This window comes from Carassius gibelio, chromosome A4 (genome assembly GCF_023724105.1).
Source record: "Carassius gibelio isolate Cgi1373 ecotype wild population from Czech Republic chromosome A4, carGib1.2-hapl.c, whole genome shotgun sequence".
Taxonomy (NCBI): Eukaryota; Metazoa; Chordata; class Actinopteri; order Cypriniformes; family Cyprinidae; genus Carassius; species Carassius gibelio.
The window spans coordinates 33,380,294-33,392,458 of NC_068374.1; the positions used below are offsets into that span (position 1 = coordinate 33,380,294).

General features: G+C 38.2%; 1 protein-coding gene across 12 annotated transcripts in view; it reads right to left on the reverse strand.

Moving 5' to 3' along the window:
* Positions 1–12,165, reverse strand: part of LOC127978387 (diacylglycerol kinase iota) — a 39,602-nt gene that overhangs the window by 23,302 nt on the left and 4,135 nt on the right. For 9 of the 12 annotated variants that reach the window (XM_052583204.1, XM_052583203.1, XM_052583199.1 and 6 more), the window contains exon 1: positions 1,564–1,834. The exons of the other annotated variants lie outside the window; for them this stretch is intronic. In XM_052583204.1, coding sequence (XP_052439164.1) covers positions 1,564–1,802 — 239 coding nt within the window. In that variant the 5' untranslated portion in view covers positions 1,803–1,834. Of the gene's footprint in view, positions 1–1,563; positions 1,835–12,165 lie in introns of those variants that run through there. 12 annotated transcript variants of the gene reach the window in all.

Here is a 12,165-nt window from a genome sequence, read left to right on the forward strand (position 1 = left end):
ATTGAAAGTGACCCAATGCTGGCTGTATAATTTCACACACTCACGACACAAGCAGTGGAGGAAGGGGGTGAAAAGAAGAACAAATGAGGATATGGTGGGCCGTATACCTGACACCCTGCTGAAAGTTTCAAATCCTCGTCTAAAATTATCGCAAGAGTCCAGTTACGAGCTCTTTTGTGAGGGAGCCAGGGTCACGAGATCACCTTTACCCTCCGAGCTAAAAATAGAGCCGGATGACATGTGCGTTGGAAAATGCCACTGTGATGAAATGAGGGGAAGGCCAAGAACATGACAACAAATACATAAACCAGGTTCTCTTTAACATATCAAATTGCTTCTAGACACCATTTGCCAAAATGGAGATGAAACAAGACATCTAACATGTCTTCTCTAGGGTTTCAGAACAGATCTCAACAATGACCTTCTCTTTAAACAAAGTTGATACTTAAATAAAACATAAATGTGAGTCTCCTAAGCAATGGAAGAGTGATTTGTGAGCAACAAAAAGTGAAATTTGATTAAACATTCATGACAAAATGCTGTGAAGGAAACATGCAACACGAAGAGCTGAGTAAGAAAGCTTTCGTTAGAAAACATCCTGAATACTAAATCATTAGTTTCACATGTCTCAGTGGATTAGACTGCGCTAAAATGATAAAATCCACAGACTGATATAGAGACATCAGAAGAGGTTGAGACCTTCATGTCCTCTTTCCAATTGCAGTCAGGTAAATGAGTAACGCATTTCTGTTTAATATTATTCCAAGGCATTAAGCAAATCAATCAACGGTGTCCACTGTTTAAGGACACCATACATTAGCGTGTATAATCAGTCCTGGGTAAACACAGTGTCATTTCACAGAGGGCAGAACATTTCACTAGAAAGTAATCAACTGAGTGCACACCGTGCAGGGAGAATGGAACACAATTTGAGATAAAGGATACGCCACACGCCATCCAGAGCCGGTGGAAACAGACAGGAAGAGCAATCAGCGAGACTGCTATAATGGAATTAGTTCTACTAAATCCAGCTTTGACAGAGGTCTGGCTTCATTGAGAGATTGCAGAAGGATGATGTGCATGTGTGTGACATGTATCATCGGCCAGTATTAATTTGCAGTGCGAGTTTCTGTTTATCCAAGTAGCAGACATGAAAGGATGGAAAGAGGGTTTACATGTGCGAATGCAGGGGATGTGTGTTCAATCTCCCTCCTACAACACCCTGCGGTAATATCATCCCTCCTGTGTAGTCAAGGCAACAGTCCAACACACGCCACCGTTGGTGTATTTAAGTCTTAAATCTTGTTGTCAGCATCATAACCTCTGTCCCCACTCCCATTGTCTCAGCCAATTACGTTTTGTAGTTGTGTGTGGGATGAAAACTCCGTCCACGCTTTAAGTCAGGTGTCAACCCACATACACCGCTAAGATATCATCTTCCAAACCGCCCACTATCGATTTTAGTAAGAAAAGTAGTAAAAGAGTGAAGTTCTGCTGCTTAAGAGACGTGCAGCAACACCTGGTCAAACTATTTTGCAAAGAGACCACAAAACTGTCACTAACCTGTAGCCAAAAAGCCTGTGGTACCAAGTCACCTTCCGCTTCCGCCCTTTCCCGCAAACTCGCTTCTCCTCTAAGGTCTTCTGGGCCTTGATCATCCTTCCATTTCTCCTTCTCAGCCTGTATCCTCTTTTCCTAAACTCCGGGGTGCTTCCCACCTCTTCCCCAGCAACATCCAAAGCTAAGCAAGCAGACGGCTCACTTCCACCGCTGCAAGGTAGGCTGACATCACTGTTACACATGGCTGCCTGCTAGAGCCAAAGCATGCCCAACAAAACCAATCAGACAACCTCCCGCTGCCCATGTAGCACTGAGATAATCCGCCGTTTGATAGATGAGACCTGATGGACGATACCTGAGAACCCGGAGGCATGTATAGGTGTCAGATCCTGTCCTGTCACCAGAGACAAGAATCTCTCACAATCATCATTGCCGTCGTTACCTCCAGAGAACCGAACCACAAGGTCAGCCTCACGTCTAGCACTTCAAGCTATTTTAAGGTCCATTATGTAACTCAAGTTGACCTTCTGCAAGACAATCTATGGGCAACCTGTTACAAAGGGACACTTTATCCAGAGTAGTTGACTGGCTCTCTGCTCTGCCCAGACTGATTGAGTCGCAATATAGTGACTCTACAGGATGTGACTTAATTCGATGGCCTCACACGCTGATGATGCAAGGCTTCTTGGGAATAGTCTGATTATGTAAAATCAAATATTCATGGATCTGTGTTCTTCAGTTCGTGCCTGGCAGGTGACATACTCCAGCAAGTTCTTTCTTGATTTGACTAGTGATTATGAAAGAGTGAAAATGAGGCTGACACAAGTCTATGTCTTGACACAAGTGAGGTCAACCAAGTAATGTGAAGACAATGAATGATCTGGGCATGATCTGTTGGAATATGCTGGCAAGAGGAGTCTCTGATCTTGTCACTCTCAGTTTTTACTTTATTTTTTTTTTTCTCTATCTCAGTTCGCTCAATCCCTCCTTGTAGCTCTCTAACTGGGTCAGTGTGCTTGCTGTGATTCTTCCAGCCCGTGGGCCACTGGTGAACATGCACTTGAAGGACAGCTTCTCAGAGCCGTACCATTACCGACTTCCTCAAGGCTACTGGCGCTCCACAGCACAATCCTTCTTCCTCTCCTCTTTCTCATCAGAGTATAAAGTCCTTGACATGGACCTTTTTCTCATGCCCCCTCTCACTCCAGAGATTAAGATCTAAGGCTCAGCACTTGGGGGGCGAAAAAACACTAGCGAGAGACAGATGTGCTCAAGGTAAAAAGCAACAAAATCAATGCGTACGCGGAGCACCCGCGAGACCCCGAGCCTAAGAGGAATCTCAGGCAGATCTGTGATTAGCACTAATTCAATCTTTGTGCTTTTATCTGAAGCCGGCAGCGACCTGATAACAGTGTGAAGAACAGAACAACACCAGAGTATGTCAAGAGGCAATACAGAGCGTTCTAGATAAGAACATCACATCACAAAACACATTAACAGTACTTCATTTTTAGCACACGTCTTGTTATCCGTTAATCGAATTATGGTACGCCGGTGTCTCACGAGTCTTCTTATGTGACAAATTTAGGAGTCGGACATACATTACATACAGTATCCCCAGAGGGATTCCTAATGTTTTTGTGGCTAACTTGTTTCTTGGTGGGTTAAAGCAACCCTCTGGTTAAAGCACACAGGAGTCCCACCAAGTGGAAAATAGTAACCAGAAGGTTGGAGATTGCTCCCAACAAAAAACTAATTATCGCCATTGTGCTCTTGAGGGTTTTGTGCTTGAAACAATCTGGTGCTAGTCACTTTGAACAAAAGCATCTATTAATTCAGAGTATCCAAGACTTTTTTGACCCAAGTGTTTACCCTGTCCCAAAGCATGGATGTCGTTTCTAAACCATAGCTAATGTTTCCTGTATAAATGTGGTCAGAGTATTAGTCACTCAGTTTATACGTGTCGGGGCTGAATTCCCTCAGGTTGCCTTTTTGTATGTGTGTGTCCGTGATGTTGTTGTTGTTGTGACTATGTGTTCATGTGTGTGCCGGATGGAGACACATTTCTCTCATTTGCCCCTGAGCTCTGTCACTGCAGCCTGACACACACACCCACTGACAATGGCAGGAAAGCTACGCACAAACACACACATATGCAAACTCAGCACATACATCACACTTGTGACCGGATCATGGGGAAGAAATGGAAGTAAGAGGTAGGTGGACACATCCGTGGGCAGATCCAGTTATATATGGGGGTTTCTTCAACTATGGATACATTTGGCCTGGTGGACCAAAAGTGAGAAAATAAACTCTTGTCATAAGTGTAATTTTTCAAAATTTTGATTTATACTAGGGCTGCACGATTATGCGACTGTCATGCTGGTCTCTTTAGTAAAGATGGTTCTGTGATTAGTACTAAATATCCATCACCTCCTTTCAAATGGAGCGGCACTCAATATACAGTGCTGTAGTTCGCTGACAAGCTACAAAATATCGAGTTCATAATCGCAGATGAATTACATTCAGTTATGAATGCGATATTGTGTAGCTTGTCAACGAACTAAGGCTCTGTTTAGTAAGTGCCGCTCCATTTGAAAACAGGTGATGGATATTTAGTACTAAATCACAGAACCATCTTTACTAAAGAGACACACAGGGCAAATTGCATGTGATTAATCATGCAGCCCTAACTTATACATCATCACTGTAAAAAATGAATCATGGGTCTTGTAATTTTCATCAAAAAAATTAAGGTGATAATTAAAAATAATGTGTGGATTTCATTAAAGAAATTGTGATTCAGTGTTGTATAGAAAATAATGAGGACTTTTTACTAATAAAACCAAGAGATGCGTTTTCCTCATTTTGTTTTAGGAGACTTAAGCAGTTTTGGTGCTTGAATTGGGGAACTGATTAAACTAAAATAATTAAGGAAAGAAGGCTGCCTATTTAATTTAAGTGAATTAGCTCAATTTTGCAGTTTTATTTTAGAGGTGATTGTTAGTTCCCAGCATGCTTTGCATATGGCTGGATATGGAGAGTAAATTTTGAAATTAAATGCTACTTTAAGTTTTTGAGTGAAGGGAGGCATCTATTAATGTTTAATGTTCAGTTACATTTGTAAGAGTTTCTGTAACATCGAAGTTTCCATTGCAAAGTGCAATCGTTACCACTGTGCAGAAGAGTAGAGCTTGTAGTTATGGATACTACTCTTGTAATTCTACTCAAGGTACTCTAACCTTGTTTAATGAGCAGTAGCCTTGCTAGTGCTAGTGCAGTACTTTCCAGTATTTCTCAAGTATTTTCCTGTTTGAGCTGATTGGCTGTATACAGTCTTGTAAATGTGTAAAATAACAAAATACAAACAGATCTCATTTAAAAATCACAGACTTTTGAGAATAAACTTAAAATAAATGAGCACATTTCCCTAATTATATTACATTTATTGTGCCATAAACTAAATAATTTAGGAATTTTTACTTAATTTATTTGGGTAAATTTTACTAAAAAGAACAACCTTAAAATCTACTCAAATATAATACGTGTAATATTGTTACCATAATTTTTTTAAGCAGATAGCATGTCATATTTTTTACAGTCTGAAAGCTGAAAAAAATATGCTTTCTGAGGGTGCAAAAAAATCTAAATACTGAGAAAAATCACCTTTAAAATTGTCCAAATGAAGCAATGCATATTACTTATCACAAATTAAGCTTTGATATATTTACGAAAGTACATTTTAGATAAAGGAAATGTATCTATATGGAACGTGATCTTTTCTTAATATCCTAATGATTTGATAACATTCCATGGTGGCTCTTGACTGACACTGCAATCATAATACAGTCGGATGGCACTGGAATCTGCCTACTTAATATGACATTTTCACACATACAGAACAAACTTGCTGCTGTTCTTCTCGGGATGTCACCCTCGCTCTTGAAAACCCAGATAACATCCGTGGTGGAGCTGATGATGGACGAGCTCAGCAAGCCTGATTCACTGACAGATAAATGATCATCGCATCTTTAGTGTTTTGCGATCATTTCAGCTTAATTGATTCTGATAACAGCGTAAAAAATGCATGATACATATCCAGACTAACTTCACTGGCAGCAGGTGTGCAGTTGTGCCAGTGCCACTCATGGAATGAGTAGCTTTCTAGTATTTTAAATATTTAAATGCTTTCGTTGGGCAATGCATTCATTGTGTAGTAGCATATTAATTTATAGCGTTTCAATAATTGCACTGAAAGCCAACATGCATTTAGGATAATGTGGACTTATAAGTGTGCAACAGAACTCCCCTCCTGCTGGTTCAGAGGTCAGACAGGAAGCCTGGGCTTTTTCCCGCTTCAACTCCCCAAACAACAGGGCTCAGATATTAATAGCCATCACCACCCAGCCTCGCTCTGGGACGCACACTTTCCCTCCACAGTCCAGTGATGACTGTCATTCTTCACATGTCGTTCTGTCCGTCCTGTCTCCGCTCGGTCTCTGTTCCTCTCTCACACATGAGCGACAGCAGAGTGTTGTGTGTCCTTTCCTCATGGCGATGTGACAATCTGTTCCTCAACCCTTCTCTCGTTCCCTCTTTCCTTCCTCTACTAAAGGCTATTAATATATAGGACATGTTTTTAAAGAACAATCCTCTTTAGTCTCTCTTTATCTTTCTCCACATTATCTCAGGTCTTCAGCCTCTCACCTTCCTCTTTAACTCTCACTTCATCTTTCTCTCTTCTTCCATACCCTTCTTACTTTCCTTCTCGCCAGGGTCTAACTTCAGTGTCTCCTGGCAGACCAGCTGTTTTGGGCAACATGCACCTCGTCCTTCACCACATGACGGAGTAAAGACACTCTTCCCCCTGCATCCCTCTATCCTACATTCATCTCCTTTTGTCTGATTATCTTATGCAATTTTGCTTCTCAGGTATTTTTAAGAATGTTTGGATATTTCTACCAGAAAATAACCCTGATTAAGAGAGTGATTTTGTGCAGTGCAGCGGGTGCAGGATCCGTGGGCGGTCTGGCTTTGGCGAGTGCCGTTCACGCGGATCCAAGTGCTCCTGGGTAATCGCGTATTACTCTATTCATTTCAGTCTTTGCGTTCTGACACTTTCTCCTGTTAAAGATCCTCATGCATGGCAATACCACACATTTTACATTCCTCCAGCTCGGAAAAAAACAAAAGAGTGATTTCTTAAAAATAACTGAAAGCAATTCAGTCACTCAATTGACTGAATATATAAACATGAAGAAAATATTAAGTGGTGCCTAACCTGGTGACGCTATACTATGTGCTCCGAGTGTTCTGGTACTAAGATGCTATGTTCCTGCTATAATATTCTAGAATGCTCCTCAGGCATTATTAGGGTTTTCTGGGTGTTTCCCTACTGGGTCAGTCATACCAGCTCACCCACAAGTCTCTAGATATTGGCTTAGTTCCCTCCTTCAATGTAAATCGATGTGCCCTTTTTGCTCGATTATCATCTGCCATGCTTTTTTACAAGTATGATCCGTTATAAAAGATACAGAACACTCATTAAACGGCCCAACCTGAGATATCGTTCATGTCTGGAGCACAAACTGTGTCCAAATGTCTAATTCTTATGGTTAGTAGTAGTTAGTTCAAATCAAATGTGAACGATAGCATTAGCGATGCTCGTCTTAAACACAAACAGCTTCTGCTGATAAATGGTTTCATTATCTTTTAAAGCATAGCTTCTTACATAAAAGGAAATCCTTGCGGGTAAACAGTAAGGATGGCAGCTCTTTATTAACGCTGTAAATAACAGTGATTTCTCCTCTGATGCTCGCATTCAATGCAGGCAAAATAATACTGCGTTATGTGCACAGTTTGCTCTTGCATGTAAAGTTTGTTATTTCAATTACTTTGCAGTGCAACAGAAACAGCTGTGACACATTTCCCGGTGTTTTAAGGGAGAGGTCCAGACCCCATGCAGTTTCTGTGTCCTTCCCTTGACTGTCTGTGACCTGACAAACACACACACACACACACACACACACACACACACACACACACACACACACACACACACACACACACACACACACAGAGTCTGTCGTTTGGCCAACAACAATCACAGGAAACCAAGTCAGGTCGGCCCCTCAGAGTTTAATAACAACAACATCACATATAGTATGGCTAAAATATAGCAAAAATATTTTAACAATATTTAATGCACTATCTTTGCTTTTCTGTTGCTCAAATTGTACTTAGTTCTGTCAATACCAGGCCATGGGTTCGATTCCTCGGGAATCCACAAGCATATGAATGCAATGCAAGTCACTTTGGATAAAAGCATCAACCAAATGCATAAATGTAAATGTATCTTCTTATTAATAATGAATTTGTTCCGAAATCACCATTATTACAACTGAAAGCCACTGGAGCTAATTCGATTCAAAATGTTTAATGCAAGATCTAAAATACTGTGTGCATATATATATATATATATATATATATATATATATATATATATATATATATATATATATATATATATATATATATATATATATATATATATATATATATATATAAACTAGTTAAAAATGTGTTCTTCTTCAAATGAACACATTTCATTATTTACATTTAAATGCAAAAAATATGGAATATGGGATATAATATGGAAATGAATCAAACATTCAAACTCCATTTTAAGTTTCCAAGACACTGTTGCAAAAAAAAGCACAGAAATATTAATCATAATCGTCATTGTAAATATAATAGATCACCCAGTCCTAATGCATAAAGCATATATATTTTCTGCAGGAGGAGGTGTTTGAACGCGCTGCACTGCATGCAATGTTCTCTCAAGTTATAGATATACACTAACGTGACAATCGGCGTCGTGCACGCTCAGGGGCTCCGCGAGTGGGAGCGTGTGGGATCGGACTGTATAATTACATATAACTGTGACGGTGATGCTTTTGTGTGAGTGTGTGTGTGAGATTGAGAGCATCATTGGGAGAGTATGTGGGAGTGATGGATCCCACTCCTGGCTGTATATAAACCTCCTCTCTCCCTTTCTTCTCTCTGTTCTCCTTCTCTGGCTGCTGAAACCTTCATAATTAACCTCTGTGTTTGGTGCAGGGTGCGGGGGAGGCATCGGAAGCACGCATCTCTCCCCTATCTGACCCAGCCATCTGCTGAAAATAGCCCTGCCATCAAAAGCAAAGCTCTGAGATGGACTTGGGCGGACCGCACACCTACACGAGTTATTAGAAACTGCTCGGGGCCGGAATATGAGTCCCAAGAGCCTACTTTATACTAACATCTCCAAAAAACATGGTTTAATTACTGTAATTTTAACATTGCAATTCCTACAGGTGTCTTGAGCTCAGACTTTTGACTTTCAGACCAAAGTCTGATCTACTTCGCAGATTAGTAAATCTAGGAAGTGAATGTAGATTAACAGGTAAAATGACCAACCGAAGCTTGCTTTGTTTATATGAAGTTTAGTGGTAGTAATTCTAAAATTAACACTTCATATTATATAAATATAACAAAAATATTGAAATATTGAGGTCCAGGTTGCTTAATTAAAAGCTTATCTGAAAGCAAACATGCTATAATAAATAATAATAACAACTTTCTTTACATTTTTTTTATTATAATTATTTATTTACATTTTTTACATGACACCCTAAAATCCTAAAGTGCAAAAAAACTAACAAACAAAAAAAAAAAAACATGTCAGAAAAAGTGTTATTCGTATTTCAAAATTTAATTTAAATATAAAAAAACTTTTCAGAAAGGGTTTGTATTGTGCAAAATGTCTAACAGCTAATGTAAAAAAAAAAACTACTGTATTAAAAAAAATCTAGACAATCTAGAAAAAGGCATTTGTCATAGTCATTTGTGGACAATTAATCAACTCTCCTGATTCATCTCTATTCTACGACTGACTTCCAAAACCACAGGTTTTGAATTGAAAATTAACCCTTGACATCCTTAACCACATGAAATGTAAATATACATCTGTTACCACTGTCAAAAACATATTCAGGGCATGAATGAAAATAAATAGAATTTATAGAATTTAGAATTAAAATAAAAAAACTGGTATGTGGACTGAGTTTAAATTTAAAAGAATGGGCGGGTTGAATTTAAATTTAGAGAGCATTTTTATTATGCAAAGTGTTTATCAGCTATTCTGCACAATGATGCTAAACCTACAACTAGTGTTAAAAATATAAAAACAAGAAAGAAAATTCTATGTAACCTTGAAAAACTCAATGGATGAGTCAGTTGTTGGCGGACTAATGTCTGTAACCACAAGTTTTGAACTGAAAATTAACCCTCGACATCCTAAACCACATGAAATGTAAATAGCCTCTGAACACAGAGTAATGCTGACAGATGGCTCTCCTGGTAATGATCAGGTAAATGTTGTGTTGTGTGTTGAAAACAGCAGTCTGAATGCAACACTAATGTGTGTCAGGACCCTGAATCCTCCATTAGTGTGGTAAAAGTGGGACGGATCTGCTCTGTTCTGCCTCTAGGAGGGCTTCAGGGATGTGAGGGACCTCCAGGTTTGTCTTTTCCACCTGAGTTAATGGCTGCCTAATTGAATTAATCATTTGCTAAATGAGGGCTGGGCTGCTGTAACCCTGTGCTATCAGTGTATAAAGGGCTGAACCCATCCACACACACACACACACACACAACCTCCCAGACCACAGCTGGAGAGAGATAGAGGCGAGCTATAATTAGTGAGTGCATTACACAGAGAAAGAGACCAGGAGAGAGACAGAAAGGGATAATGTGTGCACAGAGCGAATGCAAATGAGCTGCACATGTTTACAACCTTATCCAGCCTGAGAAATAGATGATAATCTTCAACTTTAGTAAAAGAGGTGATTGAGAGATATTGTGAGATCGACTTTAAAATATGAGATAAAGTTGCAATTGTAAGAGGGAGATATATATATATATATATATATATATATATATATATATATATATATATATATATATATTCATATTCTTAAAGTTTTTATTTTTTACATAAGTCTCTTATGTTTACCAAGGCTGCATATATTTAATCAAAATACAGTAAAAACAGTAATAATGTGAAATAATTTAACAATTTTAAATAACCAATTTCTACTGTAATATATATTAAACTGTAATTTATTGCTGTGATCAAAGCTGTATTTTCAGCATCATTACTCCAGTCTTCAGTGTCATATGATCCTTCAGAAATCATTCTGATATGCTGACTTGCTCCTCAAAATACATTTATTATTATTATCAGTCTTAAAATAGTTGTGCTGCTTCATATTTTTGTGTAAATCATAAGACATTTTTTCAGGATTGTTTGATTAATAGAAAGTTCAAAAGCATTTCTCCTTCTAAAAGCATCATAAATGTATTCAGTTTGACTTTAATGTCTCCTTGCTGAATAAAAGTATTAATTTATTTATATAAAAAAAGTAGTATATGGTTACCCATTTTGTTTTTTGATGCTTTATTTAATTATTCATATTGTGAAGTAAGATTTTGGTCATACCACCTACTTTATACCAAAAAGACTAAACCAGGTTAACAAGAACCCATGCACCTGAAGTAACTAACAGAAGCAAACACAAAAGGATGAAATCCTCTAATATGCCATTACTATGAATGAATTAAAAACAGTTCAACAGGTAGGATTACACACCAATTTTACTGCTCCAGCAATCCGTTGAATTACTCAGCATCAGGATTCAGATCATTAATAAAACTCACATCATCGGCCAAAAAAGCCTCCCAGTAATCCCAGTTCAGCCTGTATATATGCAGGAGCCTGTGTACGGAGACACCATGTCCTCTCCATTTAACACATTCACCATGTTTACATTCATTATGTAGAGTTCTGGAGTTTCCCGTAAAATCAACACAAATGGGCAAAACCAGATTCGATTTCTGGTCTTAGAATATATATATAAATATTGATTTCTCTGCTATTTTTGTGCATTCAGTCCAAGAATGATTTAACAAAAACACTACAGCTCGAACGGCGACAGAAACTACAGACCTGCATCTACGTTCAAGAGCACATTCAGGACAGAAAAGACACAGGAAATTAACACAAACCATATTTACATTCTTAACAGATATCCTTTACGATATTGCACACAATTCATTTGAATCAATGCAATAAAATGTTACTTTGCACATCTAAATTCAATGCATTTTTGGCATGCACATGTTTTTTATTTGGATCTAAATTTAATAACGGGTCTAAATCTAATTTAAAAAACTGCATCTAAATGTAACATTATTTGTTGCATCTATATGCAATAACATAAAATTTTTATGCAACATCATAAATGCAATAACATTATTTGTTGCATCTTAATTCGATATATATATTTTTTATCTTCTGGTGTAAAAATATTAACAATATAACCAATAACATCTTGTTAGGTTAGAACATTTGTCCTATATACGCTCAAAAGTTTATCACATAAGTTAAATGAGTTGTGAGTGCATTAAAAGAGACACAATGGATAAGTGATGCAACAAACCGAAGCCTGTCCATACGGCAAAATCATGCCTATGACAGTTGAAACCACATTTCATTCTCTCGTT